The sequence below is a fragment of the Scyliorhinus canicula genome, chromosome 17, assembly GCF_902713615.1.
Source record: "Scyliorhinus canicula chromosome 17, sScyCan1.1, whole genome shotgun sequence".
NCBI classification, from domain to species: domain Eukaryota; kingdom Metazoa; phylum Chordata; class Chondrichthyes; order Carcharhiniformes; family Scyliorhinidae; genus Scyliorhinus; species Scyliorhinus canicula.
The window spans coordinates 113,640,610-113,665,123 of NC_052162.1; the positions used below are offsets into that span (position 1 = coordinate 113,640,610).

The window sequence follows — 24,514 nt, forward strand, 5'->3', positions numbered from 1 at the left end:
CTCCTCTGCAGACACAACAGCAGCTGAGGTATTTTGACCGTTGACACGTTGTGCCATGATCTCCACCGGAGATAATTTCTTCAATTTCTCCAGTAGTCACTTCATCAATCTCTGCGACAGAAACAGAACGAACTGCTCCGTGTATTTTACCATTTGCCCAACAATATATAATCCACGTAGTCACGATCATTGTTCTGAGTGCCTGGATATAATGTTCACTCATTAGCAATCGTTTACTGTCTGAGCAATTGGCAGGTAGAACACCAAATCAATGGGAAAGATTCTGTCAACAGCAAATTAAACTGGGTAACTATGGAAACGGGTGATGCGGGATGATGTAAACAAACATGGTGGGTACCATGACAACACGAAACTCTGTCACAATGGCATCATACCCGACAGTGTGATGTCACAGGGACCACAATTCCCCAATTTAGAGAATCAAGTCAGGAAGCAAAGAACAAGGGGCAGAATTCTCTGTTTGAGAGGCTAAGTGTAGACACCAGGACTGAATGGGAGGTGTTCCCCAGTCCTGATGGGGGCGTGACTGCCGGAGCCATTTAGGACATGCTAATGTGGCAGCACTCACACCACGTGGCACTAGTGCAATTCCAAAGCAGGCCCCGAGATTCACGGATACAAAGCTCGAGCTTTTACTGGATGCCATGGAGGAGAGGTGGGGCACGCTGTTCCCCGAGGTGGGAAGGAGGTTGTCGTCCACAGATGTCAACCGGGCCTGGGAGGAGGTGGTAGAGGCCATGATCGGATCATGGTCAGTAACTCGGGACCGAGTGGTCAGTGTCTATCTATATTTTCCAGCTATGGACACAGTGGGTGGGATTTTCTGCTCCCCCCGCGGGTGTTTTGCGGTGGCAGAGGCAGCCCACCATTGGCCTTCCAATCCCTTCCAATGTTAATTATGTACAGCATTCTGTTAGTCGAGATCACTGGTACAGGAAATAATTGACTGTTACAGCTTTTAAAGACTGTAGTGAGTATTTAAGGGGATTTCCTAACTCTTGATGGGCATAAAACTAGACATGCCTCATCACAATGCAGAGCACCTTCATTGTCTGATGATGAATTAGAGGTGTTTTTGTAAAAAGATCGTCAAGGAGGGTTCCCTATTTTGGGACTGTAAAAACCCTCCCACAAGAGCTAATGGACAAAGCAGCATATGGTTGCTGAGGAAGAAAGAGTTTGTTGGATGCGAAAAACACCTGGAATGCAACATCAGACAATAAGGTTCTCTGCATTGTGATGAGGGATGTCTTGCGATATAGTTCCAAGTCAGGATGGTGTGTGGCTTGGAGGGGAACTTGCAGGCAGTGGTGCCCCCATGCATTTACTGCCCTTTTCCTTCCAAGTGGCAGAGGTTGGGGGGTTTGGAAGGTGCTGTTGAAGAAACCTGGCTGAGTTGCTGCAGTGCATCTTGTATGTGGCACACACTGCTCCCACTGCGTGTCGATTGTAGAGGGAGTGAATATTCAAGGTGGTGAATGAGGTGCCAATCAAGTGGACTGCTTTGTCCTAGATGGTGTCAAGCTTTTTGAATGTTGTTGGAGCAGCACTCATCCAGGCAAGTGGAGAGTATTCCATTGCACTCCGGGCTGATGTGTAGGGTGGATATTTTGCATCTCATTCTTCTGTGCTTTTCAAATATCCAATACCTCAGCTTTTTGACTCAGACTCCACAAAAGATGATGCATTGCAGGATGGAAAAAGGTAAGCCTGGAAACAACCCTGTCTGAATCCATTCTTTTTTTAAAAAATCTTTTTATTGGCATTTCTCAAATTTACAAAGAGTTGTGTATATACATCACATTTTTCTTTCTCGCACTAATTTACTTTATTGTACATAGAGGTTTATTTTGTCCTTCGTGTAACTGACTCTTTGTACATTTCACTGTCCTCTGGATCGGTCTATAGTTCCTCCCCCTTCCCCGTTGTCCCCCACCCGCCCCCCAGCCTTCCTCCCCCCTTTGGTTCAGCTGTGTTCTTCTTTTATTTTACCTCCCTCCTCTTCTCTTGTGGTTTCCCCACCTTCCTTCAGTCTCCCCCCCCCCCACCCCACCCTCCCCCATTCTGACAAACTTCCCCTTTGACTTACACCTGAAAACAATAGAGGCAGTCGGCCAGGGTGAAGCTTAACGTCTTCCCCACGCTGCTGGTCAGAATCATCCTGTTCCTGTTCTCCTTGTTCCACTCACTCTCCCGTCTGAAGGTGTTTGGGAAAAGAATCAGAGGAGACATGAAGAAAAAATGGATCTGGATTGGCTGAAAGAGCGGTGAAAGCAGATTGAATAATAAATCTCAGGAGGGGGGAATTGGATAAATACTTGTGTTGGAAAGAAATGACTGGGGAAAGATCAGGGCAGTCGGACATGAGTCGGTCTTTCAAGGAGCCTGCCCAGGCACAATGGGCCGAATGGCCTCCTTCCTGGTGTATCAGAGACACACAAGTACACACACACACTCACACTCCTATTGCCATGTCACACACACACACACCCATTGCCATGTCACACACACACTCCTATTGCCATGTCATTAGCTATGGAGCATTAGTTTGAAAGTGTTTTGTTGCAGTTATCATGCAAACATGTGTTCCTCTTTTTAAGCTATTACAGTGAACCCCATAATTAATGATCGCACCTCACAGCACCCTGTATCATTCACTCCTTCTCTATCACCAGCGGATTTACATCCATCCCCAACGTCAGTTTGAGGATGATGTACTGGGCTTTGCACGGAACATGAATGAGAGAACTAGATGGTGGTGGTGGCAGAGAATAAGTAGGAGCCTGGACTGGCACCTTTGCTCAGCTGCAGAGTGCAAATAATGTTTCCCAAAGTCATTAGATTATGTGCCAGACAATCTGCTGGATCTTGTGGGTGGTGCACGAGTCCATTGCCTATATTTGTGCAGTTTACAGAACTGATCTACAATGAAGCGTACGGTTACTTCAGGATATCTCTATAGAACTCTTGGTGTCAGATGTCTGAGTTATACTAAAAGTCGTGAGCGTTTAAGACTGCTGCATATTGGATCCTGGGCTCCAGCATGACACAGTTTCTTCTGTCTGGTTTCAACATGCAAGAGCCATTAGTAGTTGTTTATTGCCCTTCTGGCCACCCAGAAGACAACCCTTACACATCAGTAAATAGGCACAACTGTGGTCGGCATTCCCCAGAGAATACACATCTGGCCACTCAACTCTACCCTCCCCCAGAATGACATAACATGTGCCGGAAAGTTAGATATTGTACCATCGGGCAGAGCATCACTAGTTTCAGAGCTATTCCTTGACCTGGCACGTTGAGGTACAAGGCTGCCATCCCCGGAACCATTCCCTTGTACCCAACAGCCAAACATCATGGATGAGAAACATGGTTACTTGCGAATGGGTTTTATGCAGGCGTGGGACAACGAGAGCATCAAACCTCCCCAATGTTTGACAGCCGGCTATTTAAAATCCCTGACCTCATTAACAACCCGGCGAAACACTACTCAAATATCAGTGCTCAGCATGTTTAACCAAAATTTGAAAGAGCAAATGGAATTTACCTCCTTGTGATAAATGGTTTTGGAAAAACCATTCGGCAAGTGCCTTTTAAAACCAAATTGAAAACGATGATAACCCATTGAAAATCTCCAAGCATTCAGATGTGACAAACTCAAAGTATTGCCATTTTCAGTTTTACAACCAGCAGCAGCAACATTTGTAGCAGTTTGAGTCTTACTGGCATAACTTTGAGCTCTTAGCAATGTTATCAAGCAAGAAGCTGCAACAGTATATAACTGTGATCATAACAGCAATGCTTCTTGTCAGTCTCAAGGAGATACCCATAATCTTATTGGATCCGACAATGAGGAACCAATGCAGGCTGATGAAGACACCGACAGCAAAGATTCACAAATGCATGGAAAAGAGAGCATTTAAGTCGGGGAAGTCAACAAACAAGCTCGATCTTATCACATTTTGTATATTTTGACCTAACTTGAAAGTTTGTATTTCAAAACCCTAATGTACGTCTGTCAAGAAATGAAAAGACAATCATTGAGTCTGATGTCCATGTCTTGTGTAATCATTACAACCTCAACTTTTCTATGATTGCTCAATGAATTGGCCAATTGATACATCTTCAATGATGTGCTCACAAAGTAGGTCACAAAAGTTGAAGATTGTCCATCTAATTGTGCAAAATGGACAATGTGCTGCAGATATTGATGTATCAGGCTAAAGATGGATTGAATAAGAGCTTATCAAGCTTTTCAGGCAGGTCAGTTAACTCTCACGGTTTTAAACTTATTTATGTCCTGTGTTTGATTTGATGTTTAATTGCAATAACAACTACCCTTGCAGAAAGTGCTATTAGCAATGCCATTGTGAAAAAGAAGTTAAGGTCAGCCACAGCAGACAAATGGCAATCAAATCTTTTGAGGCAAATTTTATCTAAAAAAAACAAATGGCTGGGTCTGGGTTGAGTGGGATGTAGAAATTTAAGATATCTCAAACCCAAACCAAACCACCTCGAATATACCCATTATTGGTTTTAATAGATGCATCCTCTGTTCTCGCCCTGTTTTGGACAGCAAAATTCTGCCCTTAAGGCAAAATCTATCGGCAGGCCGGGGGAGGGGGGGGTTGTGAGGAAGAACTTTTTTTCACAACGAGTCATAATGACCTGGAACTCTCTGCTCAGCAATGCGGCAGAAGTGGAAACAACAAATAACTTCAACAGGATTTTGGATCAGTATTTAAGGGAAATAAACTTGCAGGGCTATGGGATTAGAACAGGTACATTGGGACTTATTGGATTGTTCCACAAAGACCCAGCAAGGATTTGATGGGCTGAATAACTTCTTGCTGTGCGATTGTGACTCTTATAAGTCGGTGAAAGTTAACCAATCTGTTCTAGAAGGTGAGTTACTCATTTTAATTTATTAATGAGGCTGCAGACTCATATTCTGGCTCCATTTAAAATTTAAATTTGGCCAAATAAGTTTCTCGGGCCTTGAAAAGGCACCAGCTAAAAGTAGGCGAGGACTGCTTTGCCCTTCCAGTACTCCTCATGGGCCTTGAGGAGCCGGAATGCTTTCTCCCAAACCCCCAGATAACCTGTTTCTCTCACCTTGTGACTGGGCCCCTGCCGCAACAGAACCTCCTTAGCAGGAAGCTCCCATGGTATGACCACCCCAACCTACATGATCACTGATCCTCCTTTCTCAATCACTGACCCCTTTTTGATGATCACCACCACACATCCCCACCACCTTCCCATCTCTGTCTCCGATCTGTCTTTAACCCTCTGCAATCACCCCAACTCCCAACGTTATGCCCCAGACACCCCCATCAAACCCCTCACAATCTATTCCCCAGCAGTACAAACCCTACCTGCTCCTGGGACACAATGTCTGCTGAAAGCATCCCTGCCCAACAGGGTTCGATTCCCGCTTGGGTCACTGTCTGTGCGGAGTCTGCATGTTCTCCCAGAGTCTGTGTCGGTTTCCTCCGGACGCTCCCGTTTCTTCCCACAAGTCCCGGAAGGTAAGGAAGTTGAAGTGGTGGTTGCGAAGGACACGGCAAAAGCCTTCGACCGGGTCGAGTGGGAGGTGCTGGAGCGGTTCGGGTTTGGAAGGGGCTTTGTTGTCTGGGTTAGGTTGCTGTACCAGAATATTTCAGGCTACACCGGGGGACGAGACCGAGATGTCCCCTCTCCCCACTGCTGTTTGCGCTGGCGATAGAGCCGCTGGCAATTGCTCTGAGAGCCTCAAGGGGCTGGAAGGGGTTGGTCCCGGGGGGTTGGGGGGGGGGGGGGGGGTGTGGAGCACAGAGTCTCGCTGTATTCGGATGACCTCCTGATTTATGTCTCAGACCCAATGGAGGGGATGTGGGAAATTATGCGAATCTTAGGGGAACTTGGTCGGTTTTCGGGGTACAAGCTTAATACGGGGAAGAGCGAGTTGTTTGTAGTTCAGGCGAGAGGCCAGGAGAGGCGACTGCGGGAACTGCCGTTTAGAATGGTAGGGGACATATTTAGGTACTTGGGTATTCAGGTGGCGAGGGATTGGGACAGGCTACACAAATTGAACCTGGCCCAGTTGGTGGACCAGATGAAGGAGGATTTCCGGAGATGGGAAACGCTCCCATTGTCTCTGGTGGGTAGGATGGTCGGTAAAAATGATGGTCCTCCCGAGGTTCCTTTTCGTTTTCCAGTGCCTCCCCATCTTCATCCCGCGATCCTTTTCTAAGCGGATCAATAAGATTATCGTGGGCATTGTGTGGGAGGGCAAGCCCCCGCGGGTGAAGAGGGCAAGCCCCCGCGGGTGAAGAGGGCAATGCTCGAGCAGAGTCGGGAGGATGGTGGGCTGGTGCTGCCGAATTTCAGCAATTACTACTGGGTGGTTAATACAGCCATGGTTAGGAGGTGGCTGGTGTGGGATGAGCCGGTGTGGGTGCGCATGGAGGCAGCTTCATGCAATGGCACAAGTTTAGGGGCATTGGTGACGTCGCCCCTACCGTCCCCCCCCGGCGCGGTACTCCACCAGTCCAGTGGTGGTGGCGGCTCTGAGAGTCTGGGGGCAGTGGAGGATACATGTGGAAGCAGAGGGGGCATCGGTGTGGTCCCCAATCTGCAACAACCATCGGTTTGCCCCGGGGAGGATGGACGGGGGTTCCAAATTTGGCGGAGAGCAGGCATTGAGAGGATGGGGGACTTGTTCTTGGAAGGCAGCTTCCCGAGTAAGAGGACGCTGGAGGAGAAGTTTGCATTGGCTGGGGGAAATGAATTCTGATATTTACAGGTACGGGACGTTTTGCGGAAGCAGATACCAACCTTCCCACTCTGCTGAGGGGGATTCAGGATAGGGTGGTCTCTCGAGGATGGATAGGGGAGGGAAGCATCTTGGACATATATAGAGAGCTTATGGGTTCAGAGGAGACGCAAACCGAGGAGCTGAAGCAAAAGTGGGACGAGGAGCTGGGGGGTGAGATAGAGGAGGGCCTCTGGGTGGACGCGTTAGGAAGGGTCAATACTACTGCAACATGTGCCAGGCTCAGCCTGATTCAATTGAAGGTTGTTCACTGGGCTCACATGACAGTGGCCCGGATGGGGTGGAGGACAGGTGAAATGCGCGGGTGGGGGCGGGCAGCGAATCATGTCCATATGTTCTAGGCATGTCTAAACTGAGGGGATTTTGGCAGGGGTTTGCCGATGCCATGTCCACAGTATTAAATATGAGGGTGGCAATGAGTACGGAGGTGGCGATTTTTGGGTTGTCGCAGGATCCGGGAATCCAGGAGGAGAGAGAGGCGGATGTTCTGGCCTTTTCTTCCCTGGTAGCCCAGAGGCGGATATTGTTGGCGTAGAGGGACTCAAAGCCCCCGAAATCGGAGACCTGGCTTTCGGACATGGCTGGCTTCCACTGCCTGGAGAAAATTAAGTTCGCCATGAGAGGGTCTCTGCTGGGGTTCGCCCGGAGGTGGCAACCGTTCATCGACTTCCTTGCAGTGAACTAATCGTCAGCAGAAAGGGAGGGAGGGGGTTAGGTTCGCGTAGGTTAGGGGGGTAAGTAATAGCAAGAACTGTGGGAGAGGAAGGTGGAATTTGCACTATGTTTATATTTTTCTTATGTATATTGTTGATTTTGTTGTTGAAATGCCAAAGAAATATCTCAATAAAACGTTTATTAAAAAAAAAGTTTTTTTTAAACTTTGTATTGGATGTGAGTTGTCAAGTCTTTGACATCTTCTGGATTATGCACAAAAGCTTGTTGAAAGGGTTAATGTTCCTGCAGAAACAAAAATGGGTGTATAGTGGGTGGATAACTTGGAATGATGCCTTTGTATCTCTAATCGTTTTTTATATATGTCACTCAAATGGACTGAGAGTAAAAGTTGGATTGCTGCCAAATTCCCGTTATCAAGTGTCTTAGAACAATGTGTTCTGTCCATGGATTTGCTTTTAATCAGAGTTACTTTCCTCAAAAACAGCTTCCACATTGTCTGAAGTTTTAATTTTCAAACTAATTTTAAACATTTATTTTAAAATATCAAACACAACAACCCATGGAATATATGACTGAACCAATCTTGTGCTGAATGAACTTGGTTTTCTGTAGATAAATTTGTTGATTCTGCTAAAGAAAGCACAGCTAACAATATTTGTTAATTTCTTAAAATTAATAAAGCAACATTCAAAATAATGACAGTTTTCTCAAGTTAACAGTTCTTGGCAACTTTTAGCGATACGTGACTTCGGGCGTATCCCTGTAGCCAGGAGGCGGGCCTTCATCGTTGGAGACCGGTTTGTAATCATGAAATCTGAAACTTGCAAAATGGCCGTCTTCAACACGAGAAAGGAATTTCATATCTCTTCTGGACAGATTTGTCGGTAACGGAGGTGGAGAGGCGGTTTCGGACTGAGGTCTGGGTAGGATCAAGTTTAAAGCTGCAGACAGTTCTGGTTTTAAACCAGTGACAACATGGGTTTTTGATAGATCTTTTAAATGGTTTAAAACCCAGGCTGTTGTCTTTATCACTTCAACTTCAAGCTGTTTGTTGCTTAATGGGTTAATTTGTATTACACTTTGTTTGCCATGAGACTCGTTGCTTAACCGAACAGGCTTTTCTTATTTAAAAATCTCACAGCCTATTAAAGCTGCCATGAGAGGCTTTTGGATCGGATCCAGCAGCATTTCATGGTCGGTCTCAGAGTAAGAAAACGGTTTGTTCTGGGGTAAAAGTGTCCTTGACAGATAGTTCATTTTGTCAGACTCCCCCTGTGGAACTTTGATCAGTGTATTAATTGTTTTCATGTCAGTAGCAGCTTGCAATAATGTAGGATTTGGTTTAGATATCACTGGTATATCTTGGGCCTTAGTTAAAATCATTTCAGCTCTCCCCGTTGGTGGCGCTGTTTGCTTTGGAGAGTTCAGCTGATTTATTAAAGACAGATTTGAAGGCTTTTGAGCTGTTAATTTGTCTGATAGTAATTTGTTATGACATTTCATGGTGTCCATGTCACTTTCCAAAATACATTTTTCCTCAAGTAACTGGCAATTTTGACTTTTCAGACCATCATTTTCTGATATTAACTGTTGAAGTTTAGATTCTGAGTCAGTATCTTTCTTTTGGAGTTCATCAATTTGGAATGATTGTTGTTGAACTTTAAAGGTTCCATTTTGCAATAATGTTTTAATCTGATCACATTGTTCAAGTTTAGATTTTGCATCTCGTAATTCTTCAACAACTTCAACAACTGCTAGTTTATCTTTAGTGATCTTAAGGTCATGATCGAATTTAGTTTTTGTGATTGTCTCTTGATGTTTTTGGAGCTGTGCCATTGCTGTAAAAGACCATTTCATATGTTTTCCTCTATTTAAGCGTGTGGTTTCCCCCCTGCCTTCTTGATATTATCAAGGGACCACTGTCCTTTGGGAATATGATATTTTGATTCAATCTTTCTTGCAACTTCAGACAGTCCAAATTAGCTACAAATCAAAGATCTAAGATCACCCAATATATCGTCAATAGAGACATCCGATACAGCGCCATCTCCTTTGGACGTTGTGGGAAGTAGTTCTCTACCATTTGAAGGTCCTGAATCTATTTTAGAAGTCATGTCCGCCATAAACTCAACCTTACACCCAATGTTTTGGTCGCCAACTATGTTTGTGTATCTGTGTACACGAGCGAGACAATTCTTTCAGTCCCGTTTTATTTTAGTTTCAACGACCAGCACCCGATTGAATTAACACAGTCTGTAAAAAGGTCCTTTCTAGGGGTCGAAGCACTGATTGATGCGGCTTTCAGCCTTTTAATGGGTGAAAAAGATATTTCTTACCGCAGTCTAGCCGTTTTTCTTTGGGTCTTCCGTCCTTCTGGTCTTTCTTCAGTCTTCTGATTTCTTCCTGGCTGGCTCCTCCCCTTTTGCCGAACGACGCCAGTTGTCGAGATCTACCATGCAGATTTAGTGGCACTTGCGACACTAAAACTCAGTCGAAATTTGAGTTTAAACTTCTCCCGTGCAAACAAGAATCGTTTATTGCCTCTATTTTTTTACAATTGAGAATCGCTTAAATCTTATTCTCTAATAAGTCCGGCCAGCAAAAAGGACTTAAAGAGAAGCAACTTGTACATAATTTAACTTTCAAATAATACAGAAATGGTTTCTTGCATACGGCAAAACAGCTTGCATTTACTTCAAGAGTTAGAGTGGAAAAGCGAAAGTATAGAGACAGAGAATAGTTTAGATCAAAGTATCAATGATTCATGAATAAAGATGGCCGTATGGACCCTCACGGTTATACGAAATCATATCAGTCTTTAGCCATCTATCTACATCCCTGTGTAATTCCAATTGGTTTAGGTTAGAATCAAATGAGTTTGATTTGACGGTTAGCTGTCAATCTTCAATGTGCAACATTAGCTTTAAATGTTTCATATCTGAATACTTGTGTATGTTATGGAATGCGATTCTGTGCTATTATCACAACCAGTTTAAAATAGACTTCTGCTGACTTTGCTATTTTCCACATTGTGGACATTAGCACCTTAATGTTTCTGTGGTGCCTGCCCTGTCCTTGGAATGATATCTGGTATGGCTTGTGTTTTAATGTCACACTGTCTTGCAAATGTATTTGTCAGAACAATGGACTCAGTAAAGTGTGCTGTTTTATTCTATAATGGAGTTACGCTGTGTCATGCTGTTTTGTGTCGCTGTTCTATTGAAGCTATATGTTTTGAGACGACCTGAGGTTATAAGTGTTGAAATCCTTAATTTAAAATGGGTATTTAAAACTGGGGCTTAATATTTACGCTAAATAGCTATCTTTTACCTGTCAGTTGTATTAGAAAATAGTTGGTTTCTAGAGAAGCCATGTTAAACTCTAACATGTGACAAGATCTTTATTTCAGAAATTAATACTGTATAAACGTGAATGCTTTGACACTGCTGAGTGAGCATTAATTGTTGAAACAAATAAATTCTTCAATAATTTTGACAAGTAAGAGAACATTAAATTGTGCCAATGTCTGGCTCAACCACAAGGCTGTTTGTTCAATTCAATCAAGATGAGTAAGAAATAAAGTTATTGTCTTTCACAAACTGTCTTTTTCAACCAGTGTACCTTGGAGTGACCAAATATATTAATTAAAGATTACTGTTTTATTTAGCCACCAATCAGTAACAGATGATTGATCCTTAATTCAGTTACAATGAATCAATCAATAATGAATCAGTAGTTCTCGTAAAAGACTGATTTTTATTTGCTGTAAAAATGTAAAAGCAGGGCAGCAGAGCGGCACAGTGGTTAGCACTTCTGCCTCACGTGCCAAGGTTCCAGGTTCGATCTCAGCTCTGGGTCACTGTCCGTGTGGAGTTTGCACATTCTCCCCGTGTTTGTGTGGGTTTCACCCCCATAACCCAAAGATGTGCAGGGTAGGTGGATTGGCCACGCTAAATTGCCCCTTTATTGGAAAAAATTAATTGGGTACTCTAAATTTCTTTAAAAGCTTAATTGCTGTATATGTAAAGAATGTTTTGGGCTGCATGGTGGTGCAGTGGTCAGCACTGCTGCCTTACAGCGCCGAGAACCCGGGTTGGATCCCAACCCAGGGTCACTGTCCATGTGGAATTTACACATTCTACCCCTGTCTGCGTGGGTCATACCCCCACAGTCCAAAAAGATTGTGCAGGATAGGTGGATTGGCCACGCAAAATTGCCCTTAATTGGAGAAAAATAGTTGGGTAGTCCCAAATTTATAAATTTTTAAAAAAGGACTGTGTAATGACGCTAAATGTACTGACAAGAGAGACCTTCAAGGACAGATTAACCTCATCATTTGATGTTGTAAAATAAGAGATTCTATAAAGCAGATAAAAGGATAGTATGAAACAGTTCTATTATATTCCTGCCTACGTCAATGAGAGAAAGTGGTGTCAGTAATTGGGGATCCAATTCAATTAATCTAGTCACCAAATTGACCAATTGTCATGTTACAACATCCTCAACTCTGATGTGAGGTAATGGTCACTTTGGGGATAAAAGTAGAGGTTCTGAAGGTCTTCCTTGCTGGCCAAGTACTGAAGACTCCTGAGGCCGAGTTCCAAGGAAATTACTGTCAAAGAAGGAGCCAGACTCCCGAGGCTGAATTCCACAAGAATTACTGTCAAAGAAGGAGCCAGAGGGGGTTACGCTTCCATAGACTGATCACCCACATGAAGTTGGAAAAGTCAATGCCTTAAAGTTCAGTAAACCTTTTTCTTCTCATAAACTTATTTTTGAATTTACTATCCAGAGAATTCTGCATTTGTCTTAATTTATTCAAGTGCTGTCCAACCTAAAATGAATTTATTAAATGGTAAGTTGGGGGTGACTGAAATCAATTATGTTCTCGATAACAAGATCAGTATTTTCAATTGAAAACCTTGCATTTCTATCGCACCTTTCACAACCACAGGGCGTCCCAAAGTGCTTCACAGCCAATTAAGTACTTTTGAAGTGTCATCACTTTTGTAATGTAGGAAATGCGGCAATCAGTTTACACACAGCAATGTGATAATGAGCAGATCATCCGTTTTTAGTGATGTTGACTGAGGGATAAATATTGACCAGGACACAGGGGTAACTCCCCTGCTCTTCTTCAAAATAGTGGCTGTGGGATCTTCAACATCCACATGATAGGGACAGATAGAGCCTCAGTTTAACATCTTATTTGAAAGAAGCTGTTCTGACAGTGCAGCACTCCCTCAGTGCTGCGAGGAGGAGGACTGGGACTTGAACCCATAATCTTCTGATTCAGAGGTGAGAGAACTGCCCACTGAGCCACAGCTGACACTACAGACAATACAAAGTTAGAAAGTGAAAGTTACCCTTTGCCTCCAGTGCCTAAATTTATTAATAAAAACCCCAGTATAAATAACACGGATTTGACTGACAAATGTTGAGGTGTTGGTTTCGAGTCACAAGTTTTGACTTCCCATTTGAGCCTCGGGCACCTTTCTGTCTCTCTATTGCTAATGTCAATGACAGGCAGCGACGGAGCTGAGGGCTGAATTTAACTGAGAATAAAGCTCCAGTTGGCAAACTTCCAGGAATGTCACACAATTTATGTAAAGGGCAAAATCCAGATTTATAGAAGACAGATGTTTAATTGGTAATGGGTTGAAGGGTAATGAAGAACTGTCAGTACGGTGGAATTAAATCCAGGATGAGTACAGCCATGACAGAATGGCAGAGCAGACTCGATGGGCCAAATGGCCTAATGCTGCTCCTATATCTTATGACCTTCTGAAAGGGGGAGACATTGATTTGCTCCCAAATGTTGCCCAATGGAGGAAGTTTTAGTCTGAAACTCATTGTCCAACCTCCACATTGTGACATCACAATGGAACTCGTCCTCTAAATCCGTTGCGCGGTGACGTCAGTGCATTTGTGCGCGAGTACACGGCATATGCGCCCCCTCCCTTTGTTCCCTCTCCCCCAGCACATCGTCATGACGGTTTCAAGGCAACCGACTGACAGCTCCGGCCAGAGCGAGGAGCCCCAACCCAGGACTGCGCATGTCTCAGGAAGAGGGGAATCTGCGCATGTGCAGGGTGAGCTCAATCCCGCGGTGCGCAATGGGAAGATTGGAGGACCGGAAGGACTTTGCTTCTCCGCCAATCAGAGCCCCCCCCCCTTGTCTCAATGCGGAAGCTGGACATGGAGGTTTGTGTCGAGCAAAGCTGTTGTTCCTCCAACCCTGAATGAGCTTGAGCTGCACACAGACTCCTGTCTTCAACATCTGTGAGTAAAACACTTTCTTTTCTCCCCCTTTCCATTTCTTTTATCATTCTCACCTTCAATTGGTCACTTGCAGCAACTGACGGGAAAGGAACTGAATCCAGGGAGGGTGCAGACTCTGGAAAGCTTGGCCCAGGTCTCTCTCTCTCTCTCTTAAAGACATTGACATCCTTTGCTCCCTCAGCTTGACACATTTATTTGTCTGGCTAAAAGGATGGTCTCTGACCTAATGTTCACAATTAAAGAGCTGGTTTCCCCAGGAGATGACTGACATTTAAGGGGACAGTAAACAGGGATCTGTCAATCAGCCTGAATCAGCACCTTCAGGAGAATTGGGAGGGTGAATATTAGATACAGCAGAGTGAGAATGGAGGGAGAGTGTGTGGGATGGAGATTTAGTGTTTTGGGGAATGAGAGAGGAAAGAATGTTCGATAGAAACTAGAATTGTCTGTTCTGAGTTTCCATCCTGTACTGACAATGATTACTGTTGTAAAATCTGATTGCAGGAAGTTCGAACGAGAGGAGTTTGAGGCCGATATCTCAAACTAAATATCCGGTCAAGAACTGACTGAGTCACTCAATTCTTGGGATCATCGGCCTTTGAATCGAAAAGGAGAAAAGTTTGTCTATTCTGTCTGCTTCAAGAGATTTTAAAAACCGGTGTGTCTGGAAAAGCACTGAGACACACACACCCGTGTGAGACTGTTACAGAGCACTGACTGTGGAAAGAGCTTTAATCAGTTATACAGCCTGACAAAATACTGCACCATTCGCAGCAGGGAGAGACTGTACACGTGTTCTGTGTGTGGACGAGGCTTCAATTGATCATCCAACGTGGTGCGACGCAAGATCACCCGGACCATGGAGAAACCATGGAAATGTGAGGATTGTGGGAAGGGATTCAGAGCCCCGCACGAGCTGGAAAGGCATCAACGCAGTCACACTGGAGAGAGGCCGTTCACCTGCTCTGACTGTGGGAAGGGATTCACTCGGTTATCCCATCTGCAGAACCACCAGAGAGTTCACACCGGGGAGAAGCCGTTCATCTGCACTGTGTGTGATAAGGGATTCACTCGGTTATCCAGCCTGCAGACACACCAGCGACTTCACACTGGAGAGAGGCCTTTCACCTGCTCTCAGTGTGAAAAGGGATTCACTGACATTGGCAGCCTGCGGAAACACGAACGAGTTCACACTGGGGAGAGACCTTTCACCTGCTCTCAGTGTGAAAAGGGATTCACTGACATTGGCAGCCTGCGGAGACACGAACGAGTTCACACTGGGGAGTGGCTGTTCACCTGCTCTGACTGTGGGAAGGGATTCACTCGGTTATCCCACCTGCAGAACCACCAGAGAGTTCACACCGGGGAGAAGCCGTTCATCTGCACTGTGTGTGATAAGGGATTCACTCGGTTATCCAGCCTGCAGACACACCAGCGACTTCACACTGGAGAGAGGCCTTTCACCTGCTCTCAGTGTGAAAAGGGATTCATTCACGTCGGCAGCTTGCGGAAACATGAACGAGTTCACACTGGAGAGAGGCTTTTCACCTGCTCTCAGTGTGAAAAGGGATTCACTGACATTGGCAGCCTGCGGAGACATGAACGTGTTCACACTGGAGAGAGGCCTTTCACCTGCTCTCAGTGTGAAAAGGGATTCACTGACATTGGCCACCTGCGGAGACACGAACGAGTTCACACCGGGGAGAGGCCTTTCACCTGCTCTCAGTGTGAAATGGGATTCACTGACATTAGCAGCCTGCGGAGACATGAACAAGTTCACACTGGAGAGAGGCCTTTCACCTGCTCTCAGTGTGAAAAGGGATTCACTGACATTAGCAGCCTGCGGAGACACGAACGAGTTCACACCGGGGAGAGGCCATTCATCTGCACTGTGTGTGATAAGGGATTCGCTCGGTTATCCAACCTGCAGACACACCAGCGAGTTCACACTGGGGAGAAGCCGTTCATCTGCACTGTGTGTGATAAGGGATTCACTCAATTATCCAGCCTGCTGAAACACAATGTCACTCACACCGCGAGCAGGCCCTTTAAATGCTCTGACTGCAGGAGGGGTTTCAAAAGCTCTCAGCTACTGATGTCCCACCAGCGCATTCACACGGGGGAGAGACCGTTCAACTGCTCTCACTGCACAAAGAGCTTTAGAACTTCATCCAACCTGATGAAACACGAGCGAGGTCACACCGGGAAGAGCCCGTTCACCTCTCCAACTGGGAAAAGATTCACTCGGTCATCACTTGCTGAGCCACAATGTCACTCACACCAATGAGAGACCCTTTAAATGCTCCGACTGTGGGAGTGGGTTTAAAAGCTCTCAGGTACTGATGTCCCACCAATGCATTCACACTGAGGAGAAACTGTTCAACTGCTCTCACTGCACAAAGAGGTTTCAAACATCATCCATATTGCAGAGACACCAGCGAGTTCACACTGGGGAGAGTTGATTCACCTACTCTCACTGTGGGAAGGGATTCACTCAGTCATCCAACATGCTGAGACATCAAACGGTTCACAAGTGATGACTGGTTGGATTCTGTTGCTATTCCTGCTGTTAATCACAACCAGGACTGAACCTGGAGTGGGTGGAGGGGTTTGTCTCCTCGTCAATTCCTCCTGGTGCTCGGACGTGGCGACCCTGGCGAACTACTGCTCCCCGGACCTGGAATACCCGACTGTGCTACCGTCCATACTACCTTCCACGGAGTTCACTTCTGCCATCATCACAGCAGTCTACATCCCACCCCAGGCAGAAGTGAAGAAGGCGCTTGATGAATTGTAACAGCTATAAATAACAATGAAGCAGAATAACCGGAGGCCTTATTCATCGTGGCCGCGGACTTTAACCAGGCCAACCTCGAGTGTACTGCCAAAATTCCACCAACACATCTCCTGCCCCGACAGGGACCCCAACATCCTTGACCACTGCTACACAAACATCAAGGGCGCCTCTCGATCCATCTCCTGACCGCACTTTGGAAAATCGGACCACAAGATAGCGCTCCTTCTCCCGGCATACAAGCAGAAACTTAAGCGGGAGAATCCGGTTAGGAACGTCGTGCAATGCTGGTCTGAGGCAACGGAAGAGCTCCTACGCGACTGCTTGGAGTCAGTGCACTGGTCCATATTCAAGAACTCGGCAGCCAACCTAAACGAGTTTGCCAGCACCATCACAGACTTCATCAGCAAGTGTGTAGAAGATTGTGTGTCAAAGAAAGTAATATCTATGTTACCCAACCAGAAACCATGGTTTAATCGGGTGATTCACTCCGTACTGAAGGCCAGGTCTGAGGCATTCAAGACAGGTGACCCTGACCTCATCAAAAAATCTAGGTATGACCTCCGCAATGCCATCAAGGGACTCCAAGAGACAATACCAGACTAAGCTAGGATCACAGATTAACGACAGGGACTCTCGTCGGTTGTGGCAAGGCTTAAATAACATAATGGGTACAAAGTAAAGCCGAGTAGAATCTTTAGCAACAGCGCAGCCCTCCCCGACAAACTCAATGCATTCGATGCTTATTTCGAGCAGGAAACCAACAAACTGCTCCAGGAGCCTTGGACACACCCATACCCAACGTCACAGCCTCCAAAGTCAGATTGGCCTTCTTGAAAGTGAACCCTCAGAAAGCGACAGGTCCTGACGGGATCCCTGCCATGCACCCAGATCCTCCGCGGACCAACTGGCAGGTGTGTTCCGGACATCCTCAACCTCTCCCTACTCCGTTCCAAGGTTCCCACCTGCTTCAAGAAGACCACCATCATACCGGGGTCAAAGAAGAACCACAAGACACGAGGAGATAGTGCAAACTCCAAACGGACAGTGACCCGGGGCCAGGATCGAACCTAGGTTCTTGGTGCTGTGAGGCAGCAGTGCTAACCACTGGGCCACCGTGCCACCGAACTGACAGATTTCTAAATACCAATAACACAAAGGGAGATGGGGATGGTGTGGGGGAAAGGCATTGAAGTGGATGATCAGCCATGATCGTATTGAATGGTGGAGCAGGCTCGATGGGCTGAATGGCCAACTCCTGCTCCGACGATATAAAGATATGTAGGAAAGTAAATTGTGAAGAGGACATAAGGAGGTTACAAAGTGATATAGATTGGTTGAGTGGGAAAAGATCTGGGAAATGGAAAATACCGTGGGAAAATGTGACATTGTCCATGTTGGTCAGGAGAATAAAAAAGCTTATTATCTAAACGGTGAGAGATTGCAGAGCTCTGAGATTCAGAGGGATCTGGGTGTCCAAGAGCATGAATCACAAAAGGCGAGTATACAGGTACAGCAAGTAATTAGGAAAGCTAATAGAATGTTATTGTTTATTGTGAGGGGAATTGAATACAAAAGTAGGGAGGTTATGCTTCAGTTATACAGGACATTGGTGAGACCACATCTGGAGCACTGTGTACAGTATTGCTCTCATTTAAGGAATGATGTCAATGTGTTGGAAGCAGTTCAGAGAAGGTTTACTGGACTCATACCTGGAATTGGAGGCTGGTCTTATGAGGAATGATTGGACAGGCTGGGCTTGTGTCCGATGGAGTTTAGGTGACTTGATTGAACCGTGTAAGACATTGAGGGGCCTTGACAGGGTGGATATGGAAAGGATCTTTCCTCTTGTGGGAGAATCTAGAAATTGGAGTCACTTTAAAAATAATAACTTGCCCATTTAAGGCAGAGGAGAACTTTTTTCTCTGAGGGTTGAGTCTTTGGAACTCCCTTCCTCAAAGGGCGGTGCAAGCAGAGTCTTTGAATATTTGAAGACAGAGCTGGAAAGAATCTTGATAGGCAAGTGGATGAAAGGTTATCGGGGTTTAGCGGGAAGGTGGAGTTGAGGTTACAATCATATCAGCCGTGAACGTATTGAATGGTGGAGCAGGCTCGAGGGGCCGAGTGGCCTACTCCTGCTCCTAATTTGTATGTTATCACATCCTTTATAATTGATGTAGCATTTTCCCGCCTACTGATGTCAGGCTAATGGGTCTGTGGTTCCCCATTTTCTTTCTCTCCCTCCTTAAATATTGGGGTTACATTTACCACCTTCCAATCTGCAGGAACCATTCCAGAATCTATAGAATTTTGAAAGATGATCACCAATGTATCCACTATCTCTGCAGCCACCTCTTACAACACTCTGGGATGTAGAGCAACAGCTTTTGGGGATTTATTTATTTTCAACCACATTAATTTCTCCAGTACTACTTTTTCACCAATACTAATATCCTTCAGTTCCTCGTGCTCACTAGTCCGTTGGTTCGCTCGTGTCTTTGGGATAATTTCATGTCCTCCATGAAGACAAACACACATTGTTTAGTTTCTCTGCGATTTCCTTATTCCCCATTATAAACTCTCCTGGCTCTGTCTGGCATGGACCCACATTGGTCTTTGCTAATCTTTTCCTTTTCACATTCCTATCGGAGCTTTATCAGTCGTTTTTTTTATTTTTCTAGCCAGTTTGCTCTCAAATTCAATTTTCTCTTCATGAGTTCCTTGATCCTCCTTTGCTGAATTCGAAGACAAGTTTCCAATCCTCAGAGTTACACTTATTTTGGCAACTTTATGAGTGAGAAGATCTCTTATTTTATCTTCAAATAACAGCCTAAGATCTGGTTGATTGGAGGTGTTCAAAAATACAATTTTATTGCTAATTATCCACTTATTTTCTCTTACATAAAAATGAATCAAAACTTAGATCAAATAAAACATCAAATCATAAAGCTAAAGAGAGTTAAACGAAAACATAAGAAAATATTAGGAAATCAATAGATGGTTCAGAATTTCTTAAAGCATGAATACAGAACAAACTTTAATCATGAAAACTTATTCTTAAAGAAATTCTTATCAATGGTCTAACCCCTTATTGGTTTCGAATTCTCAGCTGAGGCTTCCTGATTGAGCCAAATAACTCTCTATCACTTGGAGCATGATTTGTTATCTAGGCATTGGTAATTACATAAGATTCATTAATGTCTATCAAATTAATTAAATGTCTACATGCTCCCATCATGTGTACCAATCCTATGAAGATAATATGTTCTGCATTAACCTTGCTTGTTGCGAATGTTTTGCTACATTTTGTAAATGTTTGTGTTGCTAAGGCTGATGTATTTGTAGAACAATGGTTTATTCATTACGAGGGCTTTTATGCAACTTTTCATGAAGCAGTGTTAGATTCTGACACATTACGTTGCTGTAAAGCAATTCTCATATTTTATCTGAAACAGTGACTTTGCCTTGTGAATTTTGCATTTTCTGTCTATATACTGAATTTAAGAATTATACTGCATCAATTCTTAAAGGTTACCAATAAATCAGTGAAGCAATCAATCTGTAATCTATCAATGAGCCTCTTCCTTTGACCGAATGGAATCTTTAATTTGTCTTGTTACTGGAGTCCACTGGAGGCAAAGTCTTGAGACCAGCCAGTCCAGCAGAAATAAACCCTGCAACGCTCCCACTTCACCAAGTGTCAGAATGAACGAACTGCAATCCTGGGTGTAATTGAAGCAGAAACAATAACAGCAGAATCCAACCCCTGTAATCACTTGTGAACTTGTTGGTGTCTCAGCAGCTACGAGGAAACACTGAATCCCTTCCCACACTGACAGCAGGTGAATGGCCCCTCCCCAGTGTGAACTCGCCGGTGGGAGGTCAAGCTATATAATTGATTGAATCCCTTCCCACACTCTGAGCAGCTGAATGGATTATCTCCAGTGTGAACTCACTGGTGTCTCCGCAGTGTGGATGATTCACAGAATCTCTTTCCACACTGAGAGCAGATGAACGGCCTCTCCCCAGTGTGAACTCGCTGATCTCTCTGCAGGGTGAATGTCTGACTGAATCTCTTCCCACACTGAGAGCAGGTGAATGGCTTCTCCTCTGTGTGAACTCTCTGGTGTGTTTGCATGGTAAATGACTGACTGAATCCTTTCCCACCCTGAGAGCAGCTGAATGGCCTCTTCCCAGTCTGAACCCTCTGGTGTGTTTGCAGGGTAAATGACTGATTGAATCCTTTCCCACACTGAGAGCAGCTGAATGGCCTCTCCCAGTGTGAATGCGCCGATGAGCTTCCAGTGCAGATGGGGCTTTGAATCCCTTCCCACAGTCCCGGCATTTCCACTGTTTCTCCATGTTTTGGATTTCCTTGTGTCTCTCCAGGTTAGACAATTGAAGCATTACCGACACAGAGAACACGTGTACGGTATCTCCCCGCTGTGTATGCTGCGATGTTTTTCAGACTGTGTCTGGTTAAAGCTCTTTCCACAGTCAGTGCTCTGAAACACTCTCACTCGGGTGTGAGTTCACCGAGGAATCAAGTGACTGTCAGAACAATGATGCTTGAGATTTCTGTCTGTAATTCCTCCTCTTCGAATATCCTGTAAAAATAATTTACAAAATACATCACTGTCAGTACAGGTTAGAAATTCACAATCAAATCCAATTACTAGCCTGCGCACTGAAACCCGGAAACGTCACATATACTTTGTGTCATGTTGGGGGTCAATGTCCACCCCCTCACTTTTCATCCCAGTCCCAGGAGGTTGGAGACTGGGCTCCGGAGAAGTAATGGTAGCCGCAGCTCCCACAATCCCTCCCGTGCTGAAGAACCTGCTCTATCCACCGCACAGGCGAGTGGGTGACCGGAACTGCACATGTCCAAGGGAGAGAGGCCCTCAATTGAAAAAAAAGATTGGGCACTTCAAATTCAAAAAAATAATTCTGTCTAATTCATCCTTGAATATATTTAATTACTCCCAGACTCCACTGGTCCCCGGGGGGGGGGGGGGGGGGGAAGAATTCTGGAGACTAACAACCCTCTGAGGGAAGAGATGACTGGAAATATATAATGTAGCTACAGTACAATATTACAAAACTAGAAATAATAATAAATGTACTTTACAGAACCATAAATAATATATGGACATTTCTCTTTGATATTAATTTACTGTCCCCTTAAATGTCAGCCATCTCCGGGTGAAACCAGCCCTTTATGAACATTAGGAAAGAGACCATCCTTTTAGCCAGACAAATAAATGTGTCAAGCTGAGGGAGCAAAGGATGTCAATATCTTTAAGAGACTGAGAGAGAGGCCTTGGCCAACCTTTCCAGAGTCTGGATTCACTTCCTTTTCCTTCAGTTGTTGCAAGTGACCAATTGACGGTCAGAATGAGAAAAGAAATGGAAAGGGGAGAAAATAAAGTGTTTTACTCACAAATCTTGGAATTGTTGGAGGTTTCAGTCGGTGTGAAGCTCAATTGTCATTCACACATAACCCGCGCTCTGATTGGCTGGAGGACCAGAGTCTTTGGTCCTCCCAGTTTCTCCATAGCCAATACCTGAGCAGGTCAGGAGCACAGATTTGACTTCGCAGGAGGGTGCCAGTGTTCAGGTAGGTGGTTTGAAGTGTGTCTACTTCAATGCCAGGAGTATATGAAATAAGGTAGGGGAACTGGCAGCATGGGTGGGTACCTGGGACTTCGACGTTGTGGCCATTTCAGAGACATGGATAGAGCAGGGACAGGAATGGTTGTTGCAGGTTCCGGGGTTGAGGTGTTTTAGTAAGCTCAGAGAAGGGGGCAAAAGAGGGGGAGGTGTGGCGCTGCTAGTCAAGGACAGTATTACGGTGGCGGAAAGGATGCTAGATGGGGACTCTTCTTCTGAGGTAGTATGGGCTAAGGTTAGGAACAGGAAAGGAGAGGTCACCCTGTTGGGAGTTTTCTATAGGCCACCTAATAGTTCTAGGGATGTAGAGGAAAGGATGGCGAAGATGATTCTGGAAAAGAGCGAAAGTAACAGGGTAGTTGTTATGGGAGACTTTAACTTTCCAAATATTGACTGGAAAAGATATAGTTCGAGTACATTAGATGGGTCGTTCTTTGTACAATGTGTGCAGGAGGGTTTCCTGACACAATATGTTGACAGGCCAACAAGAGGCGAGGCCACATTGGATTTGGTTTTGGGTAATGAACCAGGCCAGGTGTTAGATCTGGAGGTAGGTGAGCACTTTGGAAACAGTGACCACAATTCGGTGACCTTTACGTTAGTGATGGAAAGGGATAAGTATACCCCGCAGGGCAAGAGTTATAGCTGGGGGTAGGGCAATTATGATGCCATTAGACATGACTTAGGATGTGTTGGTTGGAGAAGTAGGCTGCAAGGGTTGGGCACACTGGATATGTGGAGCTTGTTCAAGGAACAGCTATTGCATGTTCTTGATAAGTACGTACCAGTCAGGCAGGGAGGAAGGGGTCGAGCGAGGGAACCGTGGTTTACCAAAGAAGTGGAATCTCTTGTTAAGAGGAAGAAGGAGGCCTATGTGAAGATGAGGCATGAAGTTTCAGTTGGGGCGCTTGATAGTTACAAGGAAGCGAGGAAGGATCTAAAGAGAGAGCTGAGACGAGCAAGGAGGGGACATGAGAAGTCTTTGGCAGGTAGGATAAAGGAAAACCCAAAAGCTTTCTATAGGTATGTCAGGAATAAAAGAATGACTAGGGTAAGAGTAGGGCCAGTCAAGGACAGTGGTGGGAAGTTGTGTGTGGAGGCTGAGGAGATAAGCGAGATACTAAATGAATACTTTTCGTCAGTATTCACTCAAGAAAAAGATAATATTGTGGAGGAGAATGCTGAGACCCAGGCTATTAGAATAGATGGCATTGAGGTGCGTAGGGAAGAAGTGTTGGCAATTCTGGACAAGGTGAAAATAGATAAGTCCCCGGGGCCGGATGGGATTTATCCTAGGATTCTCTGGGAAGCCAGGGAAGAGATTGCTGAGCCTTTGGCTTTGATTTTTAGGTCATCATTGGCTACAGGAATAGTGCCAGAGGACTGGAGGATAGCAAATGTGGTCCCTTTGTTCAAGAAGGGGAGTAGAGATAACCCCGGTAACTATAGGCCGGTGAGCCTAACGTCTGTGGTGGGTAAAGTCTTGGAGAGGATTATAAAAGATACGATTTATAATCATCTAGATAGGAATAATATGATTAGGGATAGTCAGCATGGTTTTGTGAAGGGTAGGTCATGCCTCACAAACCTTATCGAGTTCTTTGAGAAGGTGACTGAACAGATAGACGAGGGTAGAGCAGTTGATGTGGTGTATATGGATTTCAGTAAAGCGTTTGATAAGGTTCCCCACGGTCGGCTATTGCAGAAAATACGGAGGCTGGGGATTGAGGGTGATTTAGAGATGTGGATCAGAAATTGGCTAGTAGAAAGAAGACAGAGAGTGGTAGTTGATGGGAAATGTTCAGAATGGAGTTCAGTTACGAGTGGCGTACCACAAGGATCTGTTCTGGGGCCGTTGCTGTTTGTCATTTTTTTTTTATAAATGTTTTTATTCAGTTTTCATATTTTATATTGAACAAATTACAAATTGTTAGGAGAGAAAAAAAAACAAAAAAAACAAACAAACACGCAAAAATTAACATACATATTTACAGGTAAGCATCTTCGTAGTAGTAACTGCGCCCGCCCCCCCCCCCCCCCCCCCCCCCCTCAACATGTTTATTTAGTTTGGTTTTGGGCCTTAGCTAGCCATCGAACCCCCGTACCGAACCTGTAGCCCCCCCCCCCCCCCCCCTCCCGCTACCTTCCCCCGACTATTCTTCCTCTTGTACATTGGCCACAAATAGGTCCCGGAACAGTTGCATGAATGGCTCCCACGTTCTGTGGAAGCCGTCGTCCGACCCTCGGATGGC

General features: G+C 45.1%; 1 protein-coding gene and 1 long non-coding RNA gene across 2 annotated transcripts in view; one reads left to right on the forward strand and one right to left on the reverse strand.

Moving 5' to 3' along the window:
- Positions 1–17,732, forward strand: part of LOC119952156 (oocyte zinc finger protein XlCOF6-like) — a gene marked incomplete at its 5' end in the record, with an annotated part of 43,757 nt that extends 26,025 nt beyond the window's left edge. Inside the window, 3 exons of the mRNA XM_038775750.1 lie at positions 13,579–13,598; positions 14,720–15,290; positions 15,363–17,732. Of these exons, the coding sequence (XP_038631678.1) occupies positions 13,579–13,598; positions 14,720–15,290; positions 15,363–16,082 (1,311 nt within the window). The remainder of the gene's footprint in view (positions 1–13,578; positions 13,599–14,719; positions 15,291–15,362) is intronic.
- Positions 17,733–19,434: 1,702 nt separating this feature from the next.
- LOC119952258 lies at positions 19,435–22,165 on the reverse strand. The gene is made up of 2 exons (XR_005457798.1): positions 22,033–22,165; positions 19,435–21,196 (listed from the first exon to the last, which is right to left on the reverse strand). It is a non-coding gene; the product is annotated as an uncharacterized LOC119952258 (long non-coding RNA).
- Positions 22,166–24,514: the final 2,349 nt, after the last annotated feature.